The 25,047-nt window shown below is 39.2% G+C and overlaps 1 protein-coding gene across 6 annotated transcripts in view; it reads left to right on the top strand.

Annotated features, from left to right (window-relative positions):
• MAN1A2 (mannosidase alpha class 1A member 2) overlaps positions 1–25,047 on the top strand; it is a 195,288-nt gene that overhangs the window by 84,118 nt on the left and 86,123 nt on the right. For all 6 annotated transcript variants that reach the window (XM_051857353.2, XM_002715724.5, XM_051857358.2 and 3 more), the window contains one exon: positions 1,102–1,182. In XM_051857353.2, the coding sequence (XP_051713313.2) occupies positions 1,102–1,182 (81 nt within the window). The remainder of the gene's footprint in view (positions 1–1,101; positions 1,183–25,047) is intronic.

The raw sequence follows: 25,047 nt of genomic DNA, 5'->3' as shown, positions 1-25,047 counted from the left end.
CAGCACTTTGCTTTCAGGGATAGGGTAGTGGACATGTTATCAAAGAATTACATTGTGAAAGCTTTATATTGGAGAAATATATTTGTGTTTATAAATGTTATGTTCTGCTTGTGCATGTTGGATAAACTTCAGAGGAATACATTATTACTTTTAATTTTTTATAAAAATTAAGGATGAATGTTATTTTATAGTAGTCAGTTTGTGAATTATTTGGTCATATTTTTTGCAACTTTCTTTTCATGTAGTAGAATTTTTTGGACAGTATTTATGTCCATATCTTAATGCTAACATACAGACTCTATATGGCAAGATTATTAATATTGCTGTGTTTGGGCCAAATTTCCTTTTTTGTTTGCTTTTCAATTTTGTACATGAGGTTTTCCATATGCTAATTTGCATTTTAGGGAAATTTAAAATCTATCATCAATTTGTAATCAAAACTGCTGATTTTTACATGTAACTTCCTGAAGAAATTTTATGTGTTACTACATTTTCTTCTATTTAGTTTTTTGTTTACATTTATGTTACATCATTTGCAGCTCACTTTGATATATATTTTTTGATATGAGTATCCAAATTAAGTTCCTACCTAGGAGCCAGTTTTTTTCCGTGTAATTATTTGAATAATATGTAATTCCATCATATTTTGATGTGTCCTTTAACATTGTTATCATATATACTAGAAAAAATATTTAAAATTCATGACAATAAATAGAGTTAAAAATTACACTGTAGTGATTAAAACAGAAGGAAAGGGATTCATAGAAAGTACTTTTCTAAAATTCAAGATCCAGCATTCAGAAAGTAAAGGAGACAGGGACATTAGTGAACAGTGTTAAATATCTTGATTATCTCACAGTACTATGTAGATATACAAAAAGAGCCTGTTGGTTTTGGCAGTTAGGAAGCTGTGGTGACAGCAATAGAAGACATTCAGTAACAAAAAGTGGAAGATGAGATTTTGCAGGAGCATGAGAAATGAAGATGCAGAAAGTGGAGCAACATTGTCCACAGAGTGTGGGAAACATCTGAAATGTTGAAAACATGTGGAAGACTATAAAGCTTTTTGTATATGTGATTATGTCTGATATGTTTTTACAGAATTCAGAGGTGTCTGTGTTTGAAGTCAACATTCGATTTATTGGAGGCTTACTTTCTGCATATTACCTTTCTGGAGAAGAGGTGAGCAAAATCAAGTAACGCATTGCTTGCTTTGGGGGGCAAGGGTTATGAATGGAATTTAAGACAATGAAAGACTTCTCTAGTGGCATATTGTTTTTCTCAATTGAGTAATATTGAGTTAATCTCTAAACACTGAAAAGAACTGATGCTTCAGGTAAAATTATTTCTGGGGATAAGAATTTTTTCATTTTGAGAATCTCGATAAAACATAAGTCCATTACAGATGCTAGCTGTATATTTATCCCATCTCCTTTGCAAGAGTTCTCCAGGATTTTGCTATTTCAGTTAATTGCATGGTCCACACAAAAGGGGAAAAGAAACTAATAACACCAAAATTAAGAAATGAATCAGGAATTACTAGACCAAAAATTAGTTGTTAGAACATCCTGTTTGGAAACAATGCTGCAATTTATTGCTATAAATAGTAATTTCTTAAAAAATACAACTCTGAATTTGCCTTTCCAGAAATCTTGATATAATACACATGGGTACACTTGAATCATAGGGCAATAGGAAAGTGGGAGTGAGAATTTCTTTTTACTAGTCAGATAGGCTGAAGGGTGAGTTTGTAGAGTGCGAGAAAGAAAACTGAAAAAAAATGTTATTGTGTTTGTAAACTTTCCCCATATTTTCAAATTGGTCTATTGGTGTAAATGATTTGTAAGAGCTCTTTGTAAATTTAAGAAAATTCATCTTTTGTTATGTTGTAAAGGTGTGTTTCTATGTTTTCCTTAGTTTTTTTTCTTGTGCATTTGCTTTTGGAATAGTTGGTTTTAGAATCTTTTTCCACTGTTATAATTTCTAGATTTTGGTCTTTAACTTTTCTCTATATGTGTGTTATTACCTAGTAAAATCCTCACCTCTCCAGGATTTTTATGATTTTATATGTTCATATTTAGGTGTTTAATTGGTCTTTGTGTGCTCATGTGTATAGAATGAGATAACCATGCACTACTTTTTTTTAGAAAAAGTATGTATGGATATATTAATATTTAGCATATAATATTATACAAAATATATATTATTTCATTCATAATTATACTATAATTATTTGTAATTATACTATAAAACATTATGTAACTTTGTTATGCTTCCAACTTACGTAGTCAAAACCCTTCAATTCATGTTTAATAATAAAAAAGTGATTTATACTCTGGCCTACAGAGTTTGAACTTCACTGTTTCTCAGAATTAAGTCCTACCCATGGGGCTGTTATTCAGTTGTTTTAGTGTAGGGACCATTATCATTTATATATATATATATATATATAAAATCGCGCGCACACACACACACACACACATATATATATATTTAAAGATTGATTTTTATTCATTTGAAAGTCAGAGCTTCCTTGAGAGAGAGAGAGGGAGGAAAAGAGAGGAGAGACACCTTCCATTTGCTGGTTCACTCCCCAAATGACCACAGCTGACCAGAGCTCGGCTAGGCAGAAGCCAGGAGCCTCATCCAGGTCCCCCAAGTGGGTGCAGGGGCCCAAGCACTTGGGCCATCCTCTGCTGCCTTCCCAGGCACATTAGTAGGGAGCTGGATTGGAAGTGAAGTAGCCAGGACTCGAACCAGCTCCCATTTGAGATGCTGGCATTGCAGACTGTGGCTTCTTAACCTGCTGTATTTTTTGTCAAGTACTAATTCTTTTAAAATATAAAAATTTTTAAATTTTTCCCAAAGAAAGTTTTTTTTTTAACTTTTATTTAATGAATATAAATTTCCAAAGTACAGAATATGGATTACAATGGCTTCCTCCCCATAACGTCCCTCCAACCCGCAACCCTCCCCTTATCCACTCCCTCTCCCCTTCCATTCACATCAAGATTCATGATCGATTCTCTTTATATACAGAAGATCAGTTTAGCATACATTAAGTAAAGATTTCAACAGTTTGCTCCAACACAGAAACATAAAGTGAAAAATACTGTTTGAGTACTAGTTATAGCATTAAATCTCAATGTACAGCACACTAAGGACAAAGATCCTACATGAGGAGTAAGTGCACAGTGACTCCTGTTGTTGACTTAACAAATTGACACTCTTGTTTATGGCATCAGTAATCACCCTAGGCTCTTGTCATGAGCTGCCAAGGCTATGGAAGCCCCCTGAGTTCACCGACTCTGATCATATTTAGACAAGGCCATGGTCAAAGAAAGTTTTTATTTAATGAATACAAATTTCATAATTACAGCTTTAGGAATATAGATTCTTCCCACTATACCCATTCTCCCACCCACACTCCCACCTCTACCCCTCCCTCTCCCCTTCCAGTCCCATTCTCCATTAAGATTCATTTTCAATTAACTTTGTACACAGAAGACCAACTCTATACTAAGTAAAGATTGCAACGATTTGCTCACATACACACTGTTTGAGAACAAGTTTTTCAGTTAGCTCCATAATATATATATTACATATATAATTTTTAATCCAGTCTTCAGTTGATGGGTATTTGGGTTGATTCCATGTCTTAGCTATTGTGAATTGAGCTGCAGTAAACATGGGGGTGCAGATAACTCTTTCATATGTAGATTTCATTTTCCTTGGGTAATTCCCAGGAGTGGATGGCTGGGTCATATGGTAGGTATATATTCACATTTCTGAGGTATCTCCATACTGTCTTCCATAGTGGCTGTAACAGCTTACATTCCCACCAGTAGTGGATTAGGATACGTTTTTTTCAACATCCTCGCCAGCATTTGTTGTTTGTTGATTTCTGTATGAAAGCCATTTCTGGTTTGAGGTGAAACTTCATTGTAGTTTTGATTTATATTTCCCCGACGGATAGTAATCCAGAGCATTTTTTCATGTGTCGGTTGGCCATTTGATTTCCTCTTTTGAAAGATGTCTGTTTAAGCCCATTTCCTAACTGGGTTGTTTGTTTTGTTTTGTTTTCTTGATCTCTTTGTAGATTCTGGTTATTAATCCCTTATCTGTTGCATAGTTTGCAAATATTTTCTCCCATTCTATTGGTTGCCTCTTCACTTTCCTGTTTCTTTTGTAGTATAGAAGCTTCTCAATTTGATGCAGTCCCATTTATTAATTTTGGCTTTGACTTCTTCTGCCTCTGGGGTTTTTCCAAGAACTCGTTGCCTGTGCTGATGGTTTGCAAGGTTTCCCCATTGTTCTCTAATGATTTGATGATGTCAGGTTGTAGATTTAGATCTTCAATCCATGTTGAGTAGATTTTTGTGTAAGGTGTAAGGTCGGGGTCTTGCTTCATACTTCTGCATGTGGAGCTCCAGTTTTCCCAGCACCATCTGTTGAAGAGACTGTCCTTGCTCCAGGAATTAGTTTTAGCTCCTTAGTCAAATATAAGTTAGTTGTAGATGCTTGGATTAATTTCTGGCATTTCTATTTTGTTCCATTGGTCTGTCCATCTGTTTTTGTACCAGTACCAGACTGTTTTATTTATTTTTTAAAGATTTTATTTATTTATTTGAGAGATAGAGTTTCAGACAGTGAGAGGGAGACAGAGAGCAGTGTCTTCCTTCCGTTGGTTCACTCCCCAAATGGCCACAGTGGCCAGAACTGCTCTGATCTGAAGCCAGGAGCCAGGTGCTTCTTCCCAGACTCCCACATGGCTGGAGGGGCCTAAGCACTTGGGCCATCTTCTACTGCTTTCCCAGGCCATAGAAGAGATCTGGATTGGCAGAGGAGTAGCTGGGACTAGAACCGATGCCTATATGGGTTGCTGGCACTGCAGGTGGAGGATTAACCTACTGCGCCACGGTGCTGACCCCAACTGTTTTGATTATAACTGCCTTGTAGTATGTCTTAAAATCTGGTATTGGGATGCCTCCAGCTTTGTTTTTGTTTAGCTATTTGAGATCTCAGCATTTCCATATGAATTTTGGCATCATTTTTTTCTAGATCTGAGAATGTGTTTGATATTTTGATTGGTATTACATTTAATCTGTAAATTGCTTTCAGAAGAATGGACATTTTGATGATATTGATTCTTCCAATGCATGAACATGGAAGATTTTTTCCATTTTTTGTATCTTCTATCTCTTTCTTTAATGTTTTGTAATTATCATCATAGAGATCATTGACATCCTTGCTTAAATTTATTACAGGGTATTGGATTTTTTTTTTTGTAATTGATCTTAGAAGTTCTTTGTCAGCTGTGGCATTGTCTGTGTATACAAAGGCTGTTATTTTTGTGTATTGACTTCATATCCTGCTGCATTACAAAACTAAGAGTTCCAATAGTCTCTTGGTGGAATCTTTTGGCTCCTCTCTATATAGAATCATGTCATCTGCAAATAGGGATAGTTTGACTTCCTCTTTCCCAATTTGAATCCCTTTGATTTCTTTTTCTTGCCTAATGGCTCTGGCTAAAACTTCTAGGACTATATTGAATAGCAGTGGTGAGAGAGGACATCCCTGTCTGGTACCAGATCTCAGTGGGAATGCTTCCAACTTTTCCCCAATCAGTAGGATGCTGGTCATGGGTTTGTCATAAATTGCCTTGATTGTGTTGAGGAATATTCCTTCTAAACCCAATTTGCTTAGTTTTCATCATGAAAGGGTATTGCATTTTATCAAATGCTTTCTCTGCATCTATTGAGATAATCATATGGTTTGTGTTCTTCAGTTTGTTAATGTGATGTATCACATTGATTGATTTGCGAATGTTGAACCATCCCTGCATACCAGAGATAAATCCCACTTGGTCTGGCTACATGATCTTTATGATGTGTTGTTGAATTCAATTGGCCAGAATTTTGTTGAGAATTTTTGCGTCCATGTTCATCAGAGAAATTGGTCTATAGTTTTCTTTTTCTGTTGCATCTTTTTCAGCTTTAGGAATTAAAGTGATGCTGGCTTCATAGAAGGAATTTAGGAGGATTCCCTTCCTTTCAACTGTTTTGAACAACTTAAGAAGAAGTGGAGTTAGTTGTTTAAATGTCTGGTAGACTTCAGCAGTTAAAACCATCTGGTCTTGGGCTCCTTTTTGTTGAGAGGGTCTTTATTACTGATTTAATTTCTGTCTTGGTTATGGGTCTATTTAGGTTTTTTCTGCCTTCATGGCTCAGTTTAGGCAAGTTGTATGTGTCTAGGAATCTATCCATTTCTTTTAGGTTTCCCAGTTTGTTGGCATACAGCTCCTTCTAGTAATTTCTGATGATTCTTTTTATTTGTATGGTGTCTGTTGTTACATTTACTTTTTCATCTCTAATTTTATTGATTTGGGTCTTCTCCTTTTTTTGGCTAGTTGGGCCAATGGTGTGTCAGTTTTGTTTATTTTTTCAAAAAACCAGCTCTTCATTTTGCTAATCTTTTGTATTATTTTTTGTTTCAATTTTGTTGATTTCTTCTCTAATTTTTAATTATTTCTTTTCTCCTACTAGTTTTAGGTTTGATTTGCTGTTGCTTTTCTAGATCCTTGAGATGCATTGAAATCTCACTTATTTGGTGCCTTTCCAATTTCTTGATGTAGGCACCTATTGCTATAAACTTTCCTCTTAACACTGCTTTGGCTGTATCCCATAAGTTTTGATATGTTGAATTGTCATCTAAATTTGATTCCAGAAGTTTTTTTAATTTCTCTTTTGATTTCCTCTGTGACCCACTGTTCATTCAGGAGCATATTGTTCAGTCTCCATGTGTTTGCATATATTCTGTAGATTGCTGAATTGCTGATTTCCAGCTTCATTCCATTGTGGTCTGAGAAGATGCATGGTATGATTTCGGTATTTTTGAATTTGCTGAGACTTGCTTTATGGCCTAGTATGTTGTCAATCCTAGAAAAAGTTCCATGCACTGCAGGGAAGAATGTATATTCTGCGACTGTAGGATAAAAAGTTCTGTCAATACCTATTAGATCCATTTGGTGTATAGAGTTGACTAACTCCATGGTTTCCATAGATTTCTGTCTAGTTGACCTGTCCATTGCTGACAGTGGGGTATTGAAGTCCTCCATTACAGTTGTATTGGATGCTATGTCTCCCTTTAGATCTCTTAACATTTCTTTTAAATGGCCAGGTGCCCTGTAATTAGGTGCATATACATTTATAGTAGTGATATCTTCCTGTTGAGTTGATCCCTTAATGATTACATAGTGCCCTTCTTTGTCTGTTTTAACAGTTTTTGTGTTAAAGTCTATTTTGTCTGATAATAGCATGGCTACACCAGCTCTTTTTTGGTTTTTGTTGGCATGGAATATATTTTTCCATCCTTTCACTTTCATTCTGCTTGCATCTTTGTTGGTGAGATCTGTTGCTTATAGGCAGCAAATAGATGGCTTTTGTTTTTTAATCCATTCAGCCAGTCTGTATGCTTTAACTGGAGAGTTGAGACCATTGACATTCAAGGTGACTATCCATAAGCAATGACTTTGCCTTGCCATTTTTCCAAAAATATTCCTATTTTTTTACTTTGGATTTCCTTTGTACTTCTACTGGGAGATTTTCTTCCTTTCCTTTCTTTTGTATTGTAGTGATAACCATGTTTCTGTGTTTCTGTGTGCAGTACATCCTTAAGCACCTTTTGCAGGGCTGGACAGGTGGTGACAAATTCTTTCAATTTCTGTTTGTCATGGAAGGTCTTTATTTCACCTTCATTCATAAATGAGAGCTTTGCATGGTATAGTATTCTGGGTTGACAGTTTTCTTAAGACTTAGAATATATCTTGCCATTCTCTCCTAGCCTGTAGGGTTTCTGATGAGAAGTCCATAGTAAGTCTAATTGGAAATCCTCTGAAAGTAATCTGGCATTTCTCTCATGCACATTTTAGAATCTTATCTTTATGTTTTGCTGTGGTGAGTTTGATTACAATGTGTTGTGGTAAAGATTTTTTTCTGGTCATGTGTATTAGGGATTCTGTATGCTTCCTGTACTTGGATGTCCCTTTCTGTCTCAAATTAGGGAAGTTTTCTGTTATTATTTTACTAAAAATGCCTTGTAATAGTTTCCTCTTTCCACACCTTCAAGAACTCCTAGAACCCATATGTTAGGTCTTTTGATAGTATCCTATAGATTCCCAACAGTGTTTTTTAGTTTTCTGATTTCTTCTTCTTGTTTTGGTCTAACTATATAATTTCCTGTGCTTTGTCTTCTAAGTCAGATATTCTTTCTTCTGCTTCACTGATTCTGTTGTTAAGATTTTCCATTGCATTTTTTTAATTTGTTCTATTGAATTCTTCATTTCATTTTGATTTCTCTTTAAGATCTCAATTTTCTGGGAGAAATTTTCTTTAATGTCATGTGTGGATTTCAGTAGTTTGTGCATTTGCTTTTAATTACTTCTGTATAATTATGATAAATTTTTTGAATTCCATTTCTGGCATTTATTCAATCTCATTATCTTCACAATCTAGTATTGAAGTGTTGTATTCTTTTGAGGTCATACTTGTTTATTGAATTGGTGCATTTGTTATTTGGCATTTGGTTTCTTCTGTGGTTTTTCTGCTGTGGTGGCTTTTATCTTTGTACTATGCCTCTGTAGATTAGCGGAGTGTCTGCTTTCAGTGACTATCTAGAGGCATGTGATGGGTGTGGCCATGGGGCTCTCTTCAGTTCTCCAGGGTGAAGAGCCTGTCTAAGGTGACAAAACCAGGTTTGGCATGGTCAATCTCCTCTTTTTTTAATTTTTATTTATTTATTTTTTTTGTTTTTAATCAGAGGGGAGGTTTATTCTGCTCAGCTGAGCTCCTCTTCTGAAAGGAGACTGGTGCCTGAGTGCTAGCCCTAGTAGGTATGATATTCATCTGCTATGCGACAAGGACCACACAAAGGATCTGTGCAGTCCTCAATGTAAGCTCAGATTCCCCAGCAGTGTCTCTCACCAGGTAACCACGGAGCCCTGTGTGTGTGGAGTCTCCCACAGTGACTGCCCAAAATCATAGCTGTACTGTGAGCCCTCCCACACAGCCTCAGTTTTTTCACAGTCCTGGCACACAAGCCTCCCACAATCATGAGCACCCAGCCCCCTGTTAATTCTTTGCATTAGAGCTAGGAGTCTGTACTTGTATGGTTGCTGGGCATGGACACAAGCTGGTGCAGCTGTTATGTATGTCCAAAATGGTGCCTGCTTTATCAGCTTGTTACAGGATGTCATTGCAAGTTGATCAGGGAGGGAGAAATGTGTCCCTCTTTTTTCTTTTTTTCTCTTCTAGTTTCACAGGTACACTATCCCCCATGGGGCTCCAAGCTGGGTTCCCTCTAGGCTCTTCCAGCAGCTTTATCACCAGTGGCTTGGGCTGCTGCAATCTGGTCTCACCTCACTCTCTGGTGTTAAAGCTCTCAGCTGCTGGGGTCCTGAGTTGTGGGCATCCACACCCTCCATATTGGTCCACTGTGTCTCTAATTTGTGTAGAGTTTCTCTGCTGTTTTCTCCATAACTCTTCCGTGAGACTGCACTCTCTCCACTTTTTTTCAACTCTCCCTTCCTAGACCAGAGTAGTAAGCTCCCTCCCTACTCTGCCATGTTGGAAGCCCCCTATTCTACTAGGTATGTTGTAGTATCTCACTGTGGCTTTTTTTTTTTTTTTTGCATTTCCATAATAAATGATTTTGAGCTCCTTTTCCTGTGCTTATTTGTCATTCATATATATTCTTAGTGAGTTGTCTATTCAAATCTTTTGCCCATTTAAAAGATTCAGTATAATTAGTATTGAAGTTTGATAGTTCTTTGTATATTCTGAACATACGTCTTTTATAACCTATGTGTTTTTAAGTGTTACCTCTATCTGTGGCTTGTTTTTTCAGTAACTTAACAGTTCTTTTTAAAATTAATATTCTTTTAAATTCAGAAGGAAGACAGATAACAGAGTGAGAAACAGAAAGATATCACATTTGCTTTTTCACTGCCCAGGTGCCTACAATGGCCAGGGATAGACCAAGTTAAAACCTGAAATCTGATAACTCAGTCTTAGTCTATCAAGTGGACAGCAGGGATGCAAGGACTTGAGCTATCACCTACTGCCTTCCAGGGTGTGCATTGGTAGGAACTTGGAATCCTAAGCAGAGCTGTAACATGAACCAAAGCATTCTAATATGGGATGTAGGTATCCCAGGTGGTATCTAAACCACTGTGCCAGATACCTGTTCCCACTGTACATTTGAAGAATTGAAGCTGTTAAATCTTAAAGAATTAGAATTTATTATGGTTCATACTTTTGGTATTATATTTAAAAATATTTGGCTCATTCAAGGTCACAAAAATCTTCTCTTAGATTTTCTTCTAAAAGTATTGTACTTTTGCAACACTTTCCCCTTTTTATTTTTAAGTATTATCTATTTGAGTTAAATTCTTCATAGGTTGTGAGATATAGGTTGATGTGCATTTCTTTCAGATGTCCAAACTTCTGTTATCAGTTGTTAAAAGACCACTCTTTGTATGACTTTGTAGAAAATCAGTTACATACATTAGCTTAAATAATAATCAAATGGAGATTATCTAGAGAATAATGATGCTTTTTAGAGAAAAAGAGGGCATTGGGATGAGAATTTACATGCCATAGTAAAACTATGGGCATATTCAAGGAGGTTGGAACAAGAGAAAGCTTTTAAAAGCAAAATAGAAAAAACTTTATAAGCTAGTTGGATTTTGGCTGATTACATCGCAAATGGTAGCTTAACCCACTGTGCAACTATCTGTTTTACCACAATGTCAGCCCCACAGATGTTTTTTGTTATATAAATCTGTGCGTACATGCAAGGCATTGGGTGTGTGCAGACTGTGAAGGAATCTCTTGTGGACTTTTAGCATGTCCTTGAAACAGTATTCAGGTATGAGCACTAACGCCACCACCCCCCACCTCTCTGGCCCTCTTCATCACTTCCTGGCTCTAATTTTGTCTGAGACTGATAAAAACAGTGTATGTTGGGATCAGCTTTGACAGCATACATCACATCAATTGATCCTAACAAACAAGCTGCTTTTCTTTGCATTTAAGATGAAATGCCTAAGACTCTGGGTGGTTGGTGGGTGGTCTTAAGGCACCCACTAAGAAGTGACGGATTGGAATAGGAGCTCACCGTTCTGAGTCCAAGTTCAAGAGATAGATGAGAGGGTTACTGTGTCCTGATGCCTGCTTGCCTCAGGAATTTGAGAGGGGCAGGGCTTCAAGAACAGCCAGGAAACCCTCCCTGGAATCACTACATGTGTGGCTGAGACCTTGGTCACCCCTCAACCCTGCTGTGGTCCTGGGATCTGAGGGCCAGGATCGCACTCAGGCTGTTTAGGGAGCTTAAGACTTTGAAGAAAGCAGGCACCAGCCTGGAAACCACAGACTTGGTTCTGCCCTTGCCTGGCCCAGAGCTGGTTGGCTACTCATTGTGCCTCACTGAACCCCATGAAAATATCCCAGCCAGTCACACACTTTGCAAAACACGAGGTGCTGGCATTGCAGTTCTGTGTTCATAATGGTACACTCCTGCCCGTCCTCTTCTGATGTGACGACATTGAAAGGCCCCATCATCGAAGAGAAAAGCTGGGCCTTGGCCTGAGCCGGGGTGGGTCCAGCCCTGGCTGCACCACATCCCGGCTGTGTGACAGTCTCCTTTTTTTCCTCTCTGTTTCTCATCCTTGACTCTCTTTCTGCCGGTGGCCCACCCACCTTTCTCTGTTGCTCTCCATGAGATGGCAAACTCATCTTTCAGTGACTCCCCTCTCTCTGACTTCCAGTCTACAGTGTTTTCCCCTTGGGTCACAGCCAGGTTTCATTCCTGTCTGAGTACACAGACACGCAGAGATTCAGCGCGACCCAGAATGAAGAAGGCGGAGAAACATCAGTGACCATCACAGAGGCTGTCTCAGTCTGAGGACTGGGTCACAGTTTTTCCCATCTTTACGCCATGGATGTGTTCTCTTTCCTCTTATAACTGTGATATCCAGGCATTATAAAATTGATAAAATGTAAAAAAAAAAAGGTTTAGATTAAAACCTTCCTGGGGAGATACAAATCCCAAAGATTTTTTGAAAGACAAGTCCTCTCTCAAGTGATCTAGGGAAGGGATTGGATATAAGGCTGAGGCAGAGGGAGGATAGAAGTAGGCAAGAGAGATTGCAGACCCAGGGCAGAGAAGTGAATTGCATGTAAGAGAGCTGAAGGGACTGAGAGAGCCTAGAGGCTCAAGTTATAAAGTCCACCCTTTCTCCAGTTTTGACCAGAGACTCTTCTTTCCAAGAGTAGAATAGAATTTTAGTTCTGGGAGCCACCTTCCTCAGGGGCAGAGGGAGGGCAAGCCAGGCAAAGATCCCATGGATGATAAAGGTGGAGGGTTGGAGTAGCAGACGAGAGATGGGCATTCCCCTAATGAACACTGAGAGACCACAGCAGTTTTGAAGCCATATGCCAGGACCAGGGAGAAAAATGACTGTAACGAACATACAGAATTTTATAAACCCTATCCAATAACATTTAAATCGCTGTTTGTTTGTTTTGTTTTGACTCTATCCGCTTCCTATGAGCTGTTCTTATCTCTTTTCCAAAACAGAACACAGGCAGTAAGGAGGAGTGGCGGAGCACTCATTCTACAGAGAAGAATTTTCTCTTTCCTTGACCTTGCTTGACATGTGGGCTGTTGTAATAAAGGTAGGGCAGAAGCAAAGGGTAGAAAAACATTCAGCACATTTTTCATCCTGCTTTTATCTGAATTGTAACTATAGGCAAGGGCAGGAAAGTTGAGGAGAAAATATGGGGGTTGGAGAGCATAGAACATAATCCAGCCTGGAAAGGAGGAGCCCTGACCTAGATCTGCTGGAAGCTTTATTCCCAAAAGTGGAGTGGAAAGTTTGTAGCTGTGATGGTACTTTAAGGATCCCCTGTTATCCCTGAGCTCATTCTTTGGGTAACTGGATGAGAATTCCTAGCAGCATTGGATGTTTTGAGGGAGGTGAGCAGCCAGGGTCAGTGGAGTTTTTCTGAAGGAGTGCCCACTTGATCTGTTCTTTAGTCAAAGGACAGTGTAGTACAGTGCCTGAAATGCAGTCTGTTCTTTAAGAGGTTCATCTTCACTCCTCATGGCACCCAGTGCACCAGTTGCTGGGGATCACTTTCTAGAATCACCTTGCCATCTACAGTTTCATCCATAGCTAAGAAGAGCTCCTTTGTATTGTGCGGCAGAGCTTTTGCTTTTCTTTATTTTTCTTGAGTACCTTGCTCAGTGAGTTGAAGAGACAATTCAGAACAGCTATAGCATCAGCTCTTTTTCAAAAATAGATTGATACTGCTTTTTATTTGGAATATTTATTTTCATTTTATTTGAGAGAGAAAGAAACAGACGGATCAACTGACCTTCCATCTTTTGGTTCACTCTGCAAATGCCTACCAACAGTGGGGTCTGGGCCAGGCTGAAGCCAGGAACTCAAAACTGAATCCAGATCTCCCATGTGGAGGGGGACAGGGACCCAAGTACTTGAGCTGTTGTTTGTTGCCTCCCAGGCTGCACATTAGTAGGAAGCTGGGATTGGAAGTGAAGCCAGGTCACAAACCCAGGCTCTCCAATTTGGATTGCAGGCATTCCAGGTGGTATCTTCGCTGCTGTGTCAAATGCCTGCCCCAATACTGCTTTGCTATGTCACTGTCAGGCCTCCTGAGGGGGCAGTCTCACTGTCAGTCCTATGAATGTGTTGAAAATGTTCTCAAAGGCCTTTTGCTCCTTGACACTGGTTGTCATAATACTTGGTAAAAAGTTGATCTCCATTATTGTCCACAGTTTGTTGGGCTTTTTTTGCAGTAAACAGGGAGAGTTCCAAAACCAGTACCTCCGTCATGATCCATAGCTGATTCCAAGAAATCAGACTGTTTCTTTTTATTGTTCATGGTCTCAAGGAGTGTCTATTTTCTCTAAGCTAATACTTGGTTGTAAATATTTGTAATATTCCCTGATTTTTTATCAGTGGGATCTTTAGTGATACCCCGTTTTCCTCATCAGTTATTTTGCCTAAACATGTATTAATATCCATTGGTCTTTTCAGAGTACTTGTTTATAATTTTATTGATTATTTTCCTTTTTGTGCATTCAATTTTATCAATCTCTGCTTTATCCTTATTTACTTCCTCTGCTTGCTTTGAGATTAATTTGCTCTTCTTTTTTGTAGTTGGAGTTTAGATCTTTCATATGGCACTTTTTTCTAATATAGGCCTTAATGCCATAAATGTATTTCTCAGCTCTTTCACTACATCCCATATATTTTGATATGTTTTCATGTTCCTTTAGTTAAAATATTTCTTACTTTCTTTCTTCCTCTTTGATTCTGGAGCTGTTTAGAATTGTGTTAATTTCCAGGACTGGCTTGGTGTAGTAGGTAATGCTGCCGCCTGCCATGCCAGGATCCCATATGGGTGTCCATTCTTGTCCCAGCTCATCCAATTCTGATCCAGCTCTCTGCTAATGGCCTAGGAAAAGCAGCAGCAGATCACCCAAGTGTTTGGGCCCCGACACTCATGTGTGAGACCTGGATGAAGTTCCTTGCTCCTGGCTTCTGCCTAGCCCAGTGCTGGCCATTTTGGCTATCTGGGGAACCAGAGGATGGAAGATTGATCTCTCTGTATCTTCTTTTCTCTCTGTAACTCTGACTTTTAAAATAGATAAATAAGTCTTTTTTAAAAAGAAGTATTTTAATTCTTAGTCAGAATTTTCCAGGTATCATCCTAATATGAATTTCCAGTTTTGTTTTATAAGCAGCTAATAAGGAACATATATATTGAATCTACTGAAACTTGTTTTGTGGGCCAGAGTATATGATCTATCCTAAAGAGAATGTGTACTTGAATTAAATGTATATATTCTTCTCTGGTTGGGTTTAAATATCAATTAGGTCATCTACTTTACCTATTTTCTGCTTGTACTGTGAATAATGAGAGTGTAATCTTGAGACTCCAGTTATGGTATAGGCATTTGGTACAGCTGTTAAGTTGCTGCTTAGGATACCTGCATTCTGTATTGAAATGCATGGATTCAGCTCTTGGCTCTGCTTCCAGTTCTAGCTGTGTGCTAATAAACACTTTGGGAGGCAGCAGGTGACAGTTCAAATACTTGTGTCCGTGCCACCCACATGGGAGCCCTGGATTGAGTTCCTGACTCCTGAGCATTTGGGGAGTGAACTAGCAGATGGCACATCTCCACCTCTGTATATCTCAAATAAAATAAATAATAAGCAAAGATTAATAAAAGACTCCAGTTATAATTATGGATTTATATATTTCTCCTTTCAGTGCTATAATTTTATGCTCATGCATCTTGAAGCTCTTTCTTACATGTGTACACAGGATTGTTATATCTTCTTGGTGAATTGACTTTTTACTGTTTTTTAATTTTTAATTACTGATAATAGTCTGTTCTTAAGTATAGTTTGTGTGATACTCATATAGTCATTCTGTATTTCTTTAGGGTTGTTTTTAACCTGTATATGTCTGTTTTAAAGTTGATTTTCTTATAGACAGACTTAACAATCTGTTTTAAGTTTGTGTGGTTAGGCCATTTGCATTTAGTATAACTGTTGACTCAGTTGTATTCAAATCTGTGCCATTGTTAGTTGTCTTCTGTTTGTCCCACCTGGTTCCTCTTTCCTCTTTTTCTTTCTTTCTTTTGCCTTTTTATATTATTTTTTGTTATTTAATTTATCTGTAGAATTGACTTACTATTTATACTTGTGTTTTTTAAAATGGGGCTCCATCTTTTTTAAGATTTATTTTATTTATTTGTAAGGCAGAGTTAGAGAGAGAGAGAAACAGAGAGATCTTCCATCTACTGGTTCACTCCCCAAATAGCCTCCATGGCTGGGGTTGGGCCAGACTGAAGGCAGGAGCCAGGAACTTCTTCTGGGTCTCCCGCGTGGGTGCAGGGGCCCATATTCTTGGACCATCCTCTGCTGCTTTCCCAGGCGCATTATCAAGGAGCTGAATTGGAAGTGGAGCGGTAGGGACTCAAACCAGTGCCCATTTGGGATGCTGATGCTGCAGGTGGTGGCTTCACCCACTACACTGCAACACTGGCCTCCTTTTTTTTTTTTTTTTTTTTTTTGTATTTGAAAGGTAAAGGGAGAGACTAAGAAGAGTGAAATCTTGGTCTGCTGGTTCATTCCTCAAATGTCTGCAACAGTGGGACTGGGCTAGGCTGAAGTCAATAGACAGCAACTCCATTTGGGTCTCTTCTTTTTTTTTTTTGACAGGCAGAGTGGACAGTGAGAGAGAGAGACAGAGAGAAAGGTCTTCCTTTTTCCATTGGTTCACCCTCCAATGGCCACCGCGGCCAGCATGCTGCGGCTGGCGCAACACGCTGATCCGAAGCCAGGAGCCAGGTGCCTCTCCTGGTCTCCCATGCAGGTGCAGGGCCCAAGGACTTGGGCCATCCTCCACTGCACTCCTGGACCACAGCAGAGAGCTGGCCTGGAAGAGGGGCAACTGGGACAGAATCCGGCACCCCGACCGGGACTAGAACCTGGGGTGCTGGCGCCACAGGCGGAGGGTTAGCTCATTGAGCCGTGGTGCCGGCCATTTGGGTCTCTTATATAGGTGGCAGGGCTCAAGCACTTGGGCCTTCATCTGCTGCCTGCCAGGCACATTATTAGGAAATTGGATTAAGAAGTAGAGGAGAGATTCTTTCTTAGGGACTCTGATATGGGTTACGGGTGTCCTAAGTGGTAGCTTAACCTGCTGCACCACAATACCTGCCCCTATTATATACATCTTTAAGTAATCTCGTCTACTGTTAACATTAAACTTGACTGCACTTGTATTGGGACAATCTTATAACTGTGTATACTCCCAGTTCTTTTTTCTGTCTTTTGTATTATTATAAATTTCATTTTTGTTCTACAAGTTCATACTACATTCATACCATTTTTATTTTAGACAATCAGTTATTTAGAGCTATTAAAAATGGAAAAACAGTCTTAATTTATATTAATTTTAGTCATTTTGTTGGTCGTCTTTTCTTTGTGCAGGTTCAGGTTTCTTTCTGGTATTCTTTCTGTGTTAAGAGCTTCCTTTCACATTTTAAATTTTTTTTAAAAGATTTATTCATGTATTTGAAAGGCAGAGTTACAGAGAGAGAGAGAGATTCTTCTTCTGCTGGTTCACTTCCAAATGGCTGCACTGGCCAGGGTAAGGCCAGGCTGAAGCCAGAAGCCAGGAGCTTCTTCTGAGTCTCCCTCGTGGGTGTGGGAGCTCAAGCACTTGAGCCATCTTCCACTGCTTTCCCAGGCCATAAGCAAAGAGCTGGATTGGAAGAGGAGCAGCTGGGACACGGACCGGTGCCCATATGGGATGCTGGTGCTCTGGGTGGAGGCTTAACCTACTACACCACAGCGCCAGTCCCTTCACATTTTTTAAAAAATTTATTTATTGAAAGAGTTACAGAGAGACAGAGAGACAGGGAGATCCTCTACCCACTGGTTCACTCCCTAGGTGTTTGCAATGGCCAGGGTTGGACCAGACTGAAGCCAGAAGCTTCATGGGGTCTCCTAAGTGGGTGTTATCCACTGCTTTTCCCAGGCCATTATCAGGGAGCTGGATTGGAAATGGAGCAGCTGGGACACGAATTGAATCCCATATGGGATGCCGGCTTTGCAAGCAGCAGCTTTACCCACTATGTCACAGTGCTGGTCCTGTAAATTGCTGGTAGTAAATTGTTTTAGTTAATCTCTCTGTTTTTTTTTCTTTTTATTCTGAAAATCTTTATTTCTTCATTATTGAAATATATTTGTTGGTTTTAATTTACTGTTCTTTTTCTAACTTTCTAAGATGGAAGCCTAGATGATTATTTTAGATTTTTTCCCCTAATACATTCATTTTTTTAAAAAATTTTTTGTTTATTTATTTTTTTGACAGGCCAAGTTAGTGAGAAAGAGAAAGAGAGAGAAAGGTCTTCTTTCCGTTGGTTCACCCCAAAAATGGCCATGGCTGGCGCACTGCGCCAATCCAAAGCCAGGAGCCAGGTGCTTCCTCCTGGTCTCCCATGTGGGTACAGCGCCCAAGGACCTGGCCCATCCTCCACTGCCTTCCTGGGCCACAGCAGAGAGCTGGACTGGAAGAGGAGCAACCGGGACAGAATCCAGCGCCCGGACTGGGGCTAGTACCCGGAGTGCCGGCGCCGCTAGGTGGAGGATTAGCCTAGTGAGCCACAGTGCCAGCCCCCCTAATATATTCATTAAATGTTACAAATTTCCCTCTGAGCATAGCTTTTGCTGCCTCCCCAAAATTTCAATGAAATATTTTAACTGTCAAAATATTTTAAAATTTCTCTTGATACTTCTTCTTTGACCTGTGTGGCTTTTAGAAGCATATGGTTTAATCCAAGTATTTTGTGATTTTTCCAGCTATCTTTCTGTTACTGATTTCTAGAATAATTGTATTGTGGTTTCAGGGCATACACTGTATGATTTCCCGTATTTTAAATTTGCTGAAGTGTGTTTCATGGCTCAGAGGTAGTCTGTCTTAATGAATGTTCCATGTGGACTTGAGAAAAATGTATATTCTGCTATTGGATTAAGTAGCCTGTAGATGTCCATTATTCCAGTTGATTAACGATGATACTGAGTTCAGCTTTGTCCTCACTAATTTCTGCATGTTTTGTCTGTCCATTTATCAAAAAAAGGTATCAAAATCTTTATATATGGTATTGGATCTTATGTGTCTCCTTTCAGTTCTGTCAGTTTTTGCTTCTCTTATTTTGACACAGTTAGATGCTTAGCTGTTAACGATTGTTAGGTTCTGGAGAATTGACTTATCATTATGTAATGCACCCCTTTATCCTTGCTCTAATGTCTGCTCTGTCTGAAGTCAATACAGCTACTCATTCTTCCTTTTGCTTAGTGTTATGGTGTACCTTTCTCTATAACCTATGCGTGTTTTCATATTTAAAGTGAGTTTCTTGTGGAAAACATGTAATTGAGTCTTATTTTTTTATCAACTCTGAAAATCTCTTTTAGTTGATACATTTAGAACATTGATACTCGAGAGTGATTATTGATGTGTCTGAATTAATATCTATCTTTTGCTGTTTTCTATTTGTTGTGCTTATCATTTGCTCCTATTTTTGTCTTTTTCTGCCTTTTGTGTTAATTGAGCACTTTTTTCTCTCCTGCGTTAGCCTATGACTCATACTTTTTTTTTTGCTTTATAAGTAGTTGCCCCCAAAATTTCAGTATATATTTATAACTCATCTAAATTCACTTTCAGATAACACTATCCTGCTTCATGGGTAGTGTAAGTTCCTTTTAATACAAAAAATCCCAAGTACTTCTCATCCTTTATATTTTTTTTTTGGGTGCCATTCAGTTTGCTTACATTTATGTGTGTGACTATAAGTAATATATGGGCATACATAATAGAATTCAATGCTGCTATTATTTTGAACCAACTCTTATTTGTTAGATTTAAAAATAAGAAAAAGGGGGCCAGCTTTGTGGCATAGGGTCATAGTGGGTGAAGATACCATATGCTTTGCCAGCATACTATATGGATGCCAGTTCCTGTCCAGGGTGCTCCACTTCAGATCCATCTCCCTGCTAATGTGCCTGGAAAAACAGTGGAGGATGACCCAAGTGCTTAGGCCCTTGCTACCCACGTGGGGAGACCTGGAAGAAGTTCCTGGCTCCTGGATTCAGCTGGCCAGAGCAGCCATCTGGGGAATGAACTAGTGGGTAGAAGATCCCTCTGTGTTTTTCCCTGTCTCTGTAATTCTGACTTTCAAATAAACAAATACATTTTTTTTTAAAAATTTTTTTATTTTACCTCCACTTACTCATTTTCTGATGCTTTTCTTATATGTTTTATTTAAGTTTCTACCTGGATGTCATTTTCATTCTCTCTGAATAACTTCTATTAATAGTTCTTGAAACACAGGCCTTCTGGTAACACATTTTGTTTGAAAAACGATTTCTCCTTCACTTTTGAATGATGATTTCACAAGGTATAAAATTCTGGGTTGGCTTTTTTCACTCAACACCTTAGATATTTTACCCCAACTCTTGTCTCGCTTGCATAGTTTTGCTTGCATGGTTTCTGAGAAGTTAGATGTAATTTTTATCTTTGTTTCCCTGTAGATAAAGTGTGTCCTTCCCACCCCTCCTTTCTGACTTTTTCCACTTTGGATAATTTGTATCTTCCAGTAATTTGATATTTTCTCCTCAGCTGTGTTTAGTGTAATTGTGAACCTGTTGATGGTATTCTTCATAAATCTGTTACCTTGCTTGATCTTGTTTTATTTTCTGGCATTTCATGTAATTCTGATAGTTTTCCATTTCTTTGCTAAAATTCAGCATGTCTCATGTATATTTTCTACTTTATCCATAGGTCTGTTAGTGTACTCATCATGGTCATTTTAAATCCTTTATTTGTTTCAGCTTCTCTGATCCTGGTTTTGTCACTCATTTGCCTCTAGAAAGTGGAAAGTTTTTCTTGCTTATGTTCATCATAATTTTTGATATCATATACAGGATGGTAAAGACTGAGATTAATAGTATATATGCCTGAAAGAGCATATCCTTACTGTTAGTGTCAATTTAGTGAGGTTTTGAGCTGGAATTGAATTTTTTTTATTTTTTGACAGGCAGAGTGGACAGTGAGAGAGCTCTAGAGACAGAGAGAAAGGTCTTCCTTTGCCGTTGGTTCACCCTCCAATGGCCGCCACGGCCGGCGCGCTGCGGCCAGCGCACCGCACTGATCTGATGGCAGGAGCCAGGAGCCAGGTACTTCTCCTGGTCTCCCATGGGGTGCAGGGCCCAAGCACCTGGGCCATCCTCCACTGCACTCCCTGGCCACAGCAGAGAGCTGGCCTGGAAGAGGGGCAACCGGGATAGAATCCGGCGCCCCGACCGGGACTAGAACCCGGTGTGCCGGCGCCGCTAGGCGGAGGATTAGCCTAGTGAGCCGCGGCGCCGGCCACATCTTAGTGTTTTTCCTCTGCCAAATACTTCATGTCTTCCCTGTGTGCCTGCGCCTGAGAGAGAAACTTTCTGTACCTCCCTGCCCTGGCCCCAGCCATAGAGTGCTATCGGTGAGGGAAAAACGGGGTTTAGATTCCTAGTCCAGCTTTTTTAAGTACAGGCACAAATATGGTACACAAAGTGATAAAGTTTATTAAAAGATAAGAAAGCAAAACACACATGTGGGAATAGTTGAGGAGTAGAGCGGACCTGGGAGAGAAGAGGGTGGGAGAAGGGAAGTAGGGAGATGGCGCCTCACCACCTCCTTCGTCTTAGTCTGTTGGAAGAGAACCAGCTCCTCCCAGCATCTTGGAAGTTTATGAAACCTCCATAAAATTCCACATGAGCTTAATATACATAATTAAGGCACCTGGCGAAAGGGTTTTTTAATAGACAAATAAGATAGAATTACATGGGGCAGGGACTTGTGGTTTGTGACCTCCAGCTCAGCTAGCTACCTTATCTCATATCACTGTTACTTGTTACTCCATGCTTCCTAGCCTTTATATCACACACACACACACACACACACACACACACACTGAAAGAACTGTAATTCCAACCTAATACCTAAGGTTAATTCTCCACTCCATATTTTATCTTTCCCTATTTCTGCCTACACGTATTTCTCTATTTTCTGATAGTGAGGAGTCAGCCTCCTTACTCCCAGTGCATTTACCAGTTTGCTTCATCCTGCTGTATTTAATTGCTTTTGTGACCTCAGTAAAGCTCTTGCTTCAATTGGTGCATCTGCCTCACATGGTTCCCTTGAAAATGTTATTCCTCTGCCAGCCTCACTTTACTGTGTTGGTCCTAATCACTTGCTGGGATACTGCTGCTCTCCCTTGGTATGCCTTCTATGCTCAGACCTTTGACTTAGGGAGCTGCTGGTGTGACTTATTAAACAGTGGTAAGAGGGAAAAAAGGAATTATATTTTAATGTTTTCAATTTTTTCTTCTGTGCCTTTGTGATTGTGTAAAGTTAGTACTACATTTTTTGTGTGTAGTTGATGTACTTCTTAACAGCAGCTAGATGGCTCCAAATTAATTTTGAGCAGCTTATGAAAGGAAAACCTCAGCAATGGCTGTTTCACATTAGGCTCCATGTCTGTAGGTTGAAGCCAGATGTTGACATTTTGGGGTTGGCCCTGTGGCATAGTATGCTAGTCCTCTGTCTGGCAACACTGGCATCCCAATATGAGCGCCGGTTCATGTCCCGGCTGCTCCTCTTCCAGTCCAGCTTTCTGCTATGGCCTGGGAAAACAGTAGAAGATGGTCCTAGCGCGGTGCGCCGGCCGCAGCGCGCCGGCCGCGGCAGCCATTGGAGGGTGAACCACCGGCAAAGGAAGACCTTTCTCTCTGTCTCTCTCTCTCACTGTCCACTCTGCCTGTCAAAAAAAAAAAAAAAAAAAAAAAAGAAGATGGTCCTAGTGATAGGACCCCTGCACCCATGTGGGAGACCCAGAAGAAACTCCTGTCTCCTGGCTTCAGATCAGCCCAGCTCCAGCCGTCACGGTCTTTTGTGGAGTGAACCAGCAGATCGATGACTTTTTTCTCTGTCTCTCCCTCTCTTTGTAATTCTACCTCTTAAATAAATAAACTTTTTAAAAAAGTTGTCATTTTGATTGCTGTTGACATAGGTAAAATTAAAATAATGAAAAAAATATGATGCTACCAACTATTTCCATTTTTGTGAAATTTTTTAAAAAAGATTTATGTATTTATTTGAAAGAGTTACAGAGAGGGAAAGACAGAGGCAGCAAGAGAGAGATTGATCTTCCATCCACGGATTTACTCCCCAAATGGCTGCAATGGTCAGGGCTGGGCCACACCAAGGCCAGGAGCCGGTACCTTCATGTGAGTCTCCTATGTGGGTGCAAGGACCAAGGACTTTCCCAGGTGCATTAGCAGGAAGCTGGATCAGAAGTGGAGCAGCCGATACTCAAACCAGCACCCCTGTGGTATGCCAGTGCTGCAGACAGTGACTTTACTGCTTTATGACACTGCTGCCCCTAACTTTTATGAGTTTTTTATCCTTTGGGGCTTGAGGTTTGATTCCTTGCTGTGTGCCCCACCCCCTCTGTAATGGTATTTAGAAAGCTCCTTCACTTCTATAACTTTGTTTCCTGATTTATAAAAATGTGAGAAAGTTTACTTCAGAATTATTATGAAGATTTCCCACATGGTGATAAGTATTCTTTATTGGTAACAGAATTGTTTCACTTATATTAAAATAGGTAATGTACAATAATGTCTTAAGATACAGATTAGCCGGAGCCGTGGCTCACTAGGCTAATCCTCCGCCTTGCAGCGCCGGCATACCGGTTCTAGTCCCGGTCGGGGCGCCGGATTCTGTCCTGGTTGCCCCTCTTCCAGGCCAGCTCTCTGCTGTGGCCAGGGAGTGCAGTGGAAGATGGCCCAGGTCCTTGGGCCTTGCACCCCATGGGAGACAGGATAAGTACCTGGCTCCTGCCATCGGACCAGCGTGGTGCGCCGGCCACAGCGCGGCAGCCATTGGAGGGTGAACCAATGGCAAAGGAAGACCTTTCTCTCCCTCTCTCTCTCTCTCTCTCTCTCTCTCACTATCCACTCTGCCTGTCAAAAAAATAAAAATAAAAAAATAAAATAAAAAAAGGTACAGATTTCTAAAAAGTGGAGAGAGTATGATTTTTTCTTTATTCACTTTAAATAGACTATTGCTGACCAATTTGTTTTCCTCTGTAATCATTTTACATCAGAAACTGTGATCTATACCTTTTTCTAGGAATCTAACAATGAATCCCTGAGATGTACTCAAAATAAATAAAATATAGGAAAATAATTTGAATCTGACATTATTCTGCTACTGGATCAGCAATAAATTACTCTATTTTATATAAGCTAGCAATAACATGACCAAGTGCTTTTCTTATGCTAAGGTATTATTTAGAAAAAGAAACATTTTACATTCATTCTATTCCCTGATATAGGAAACCAAATAAGGGTTATATGCCATCCTAACAAAGTGTTCTTCTCTCCTGTTGACTTATTAATATCATAAAAGTTAGTTAGAACTAGTCTATTTATAATAAATATTCAAAGGTTAAAAAAGTTTTGATGATTTATTATGTTTACTTGATTCTAGTCTCAAATATGTGGCATTTCTTTCTTAGGATTATCTCTTTTCATTTTTTAATAGCTATCAAAGTAGCATTGCTTCCTAAGATAATAAAGTAATTTATGCGGATAATGGTACCTGAAGTCTGTCAAATGAAATAGAGAAATGGTTATGTGGAGTTTCATACATATTCACAGATAATAAAAGCAAAATAAAAGAAACAACCATGATAAAATCTTTCTTTACCAAAATACAAATGTACTCTACTGCCTATAGGTAAGATCATTCCTGAATAAGTTTGAGGGATATTTTCTGAGACAAATAGAATAGCTTTTTAAAGTATAAAGTTCTCAAAGTAAATTTATGAGTAAAGAAAAAGAAATGTTAGTGTTAATTTTTCCTGGTTTAAATATCAGGTGTTATTGCCCTTATTACATTGATTCTTATTTTAATTTTGAGAAACCTGATTTTGCTGCAGAAATTGGTACTGTTTCAATTGAAACTTTGACCTTGTTATTTTCTATAGATGTGCTGATAATTGGGCAAAACATTCCACTAAACTTTGCTGGTACAAAAAAATAGTTTACACTAATTCTCCAAATGTGTTCTCTTTACTGTGTGGGGTTATATATACATCTGTACACACTTGTAATTGTTTTCAGTCACCATACCAATAACAATACTTAGTTCATTATTGTTGTGATCTTTGATTTGATGAATTAAAAGATAGAGTTTGGAGCTACCACAGAAGGATGGAACTTAGGGATGAAGTCTAGGACAAGAGCAAGCCATAGAGAAGAATCCCTAGACTCTGCATACAACTCTGTCCAGTCCCTTTGAGCTATGCATGAGTAGGGTAAACACCAAAAAACTTAGG

Source organism: Oryctolagus cuniculus, chromosome 7 (genome assembly GCF_964237555.1).
Source record: "Oryctolagus cuniculus chromosome 7, mOryCun1.1, whole genome shotgun sequence".
NCBI classification, from domain to species: Eukaryota; Metazoa; Chordata; class Mammalia; order Lagomorpha; family Leporidae; genus Oryctolagus; species Oryctolagus cuniculus.
This window is presented reverse-complemented; position numbering and strand designations above follow the sequence as displayed.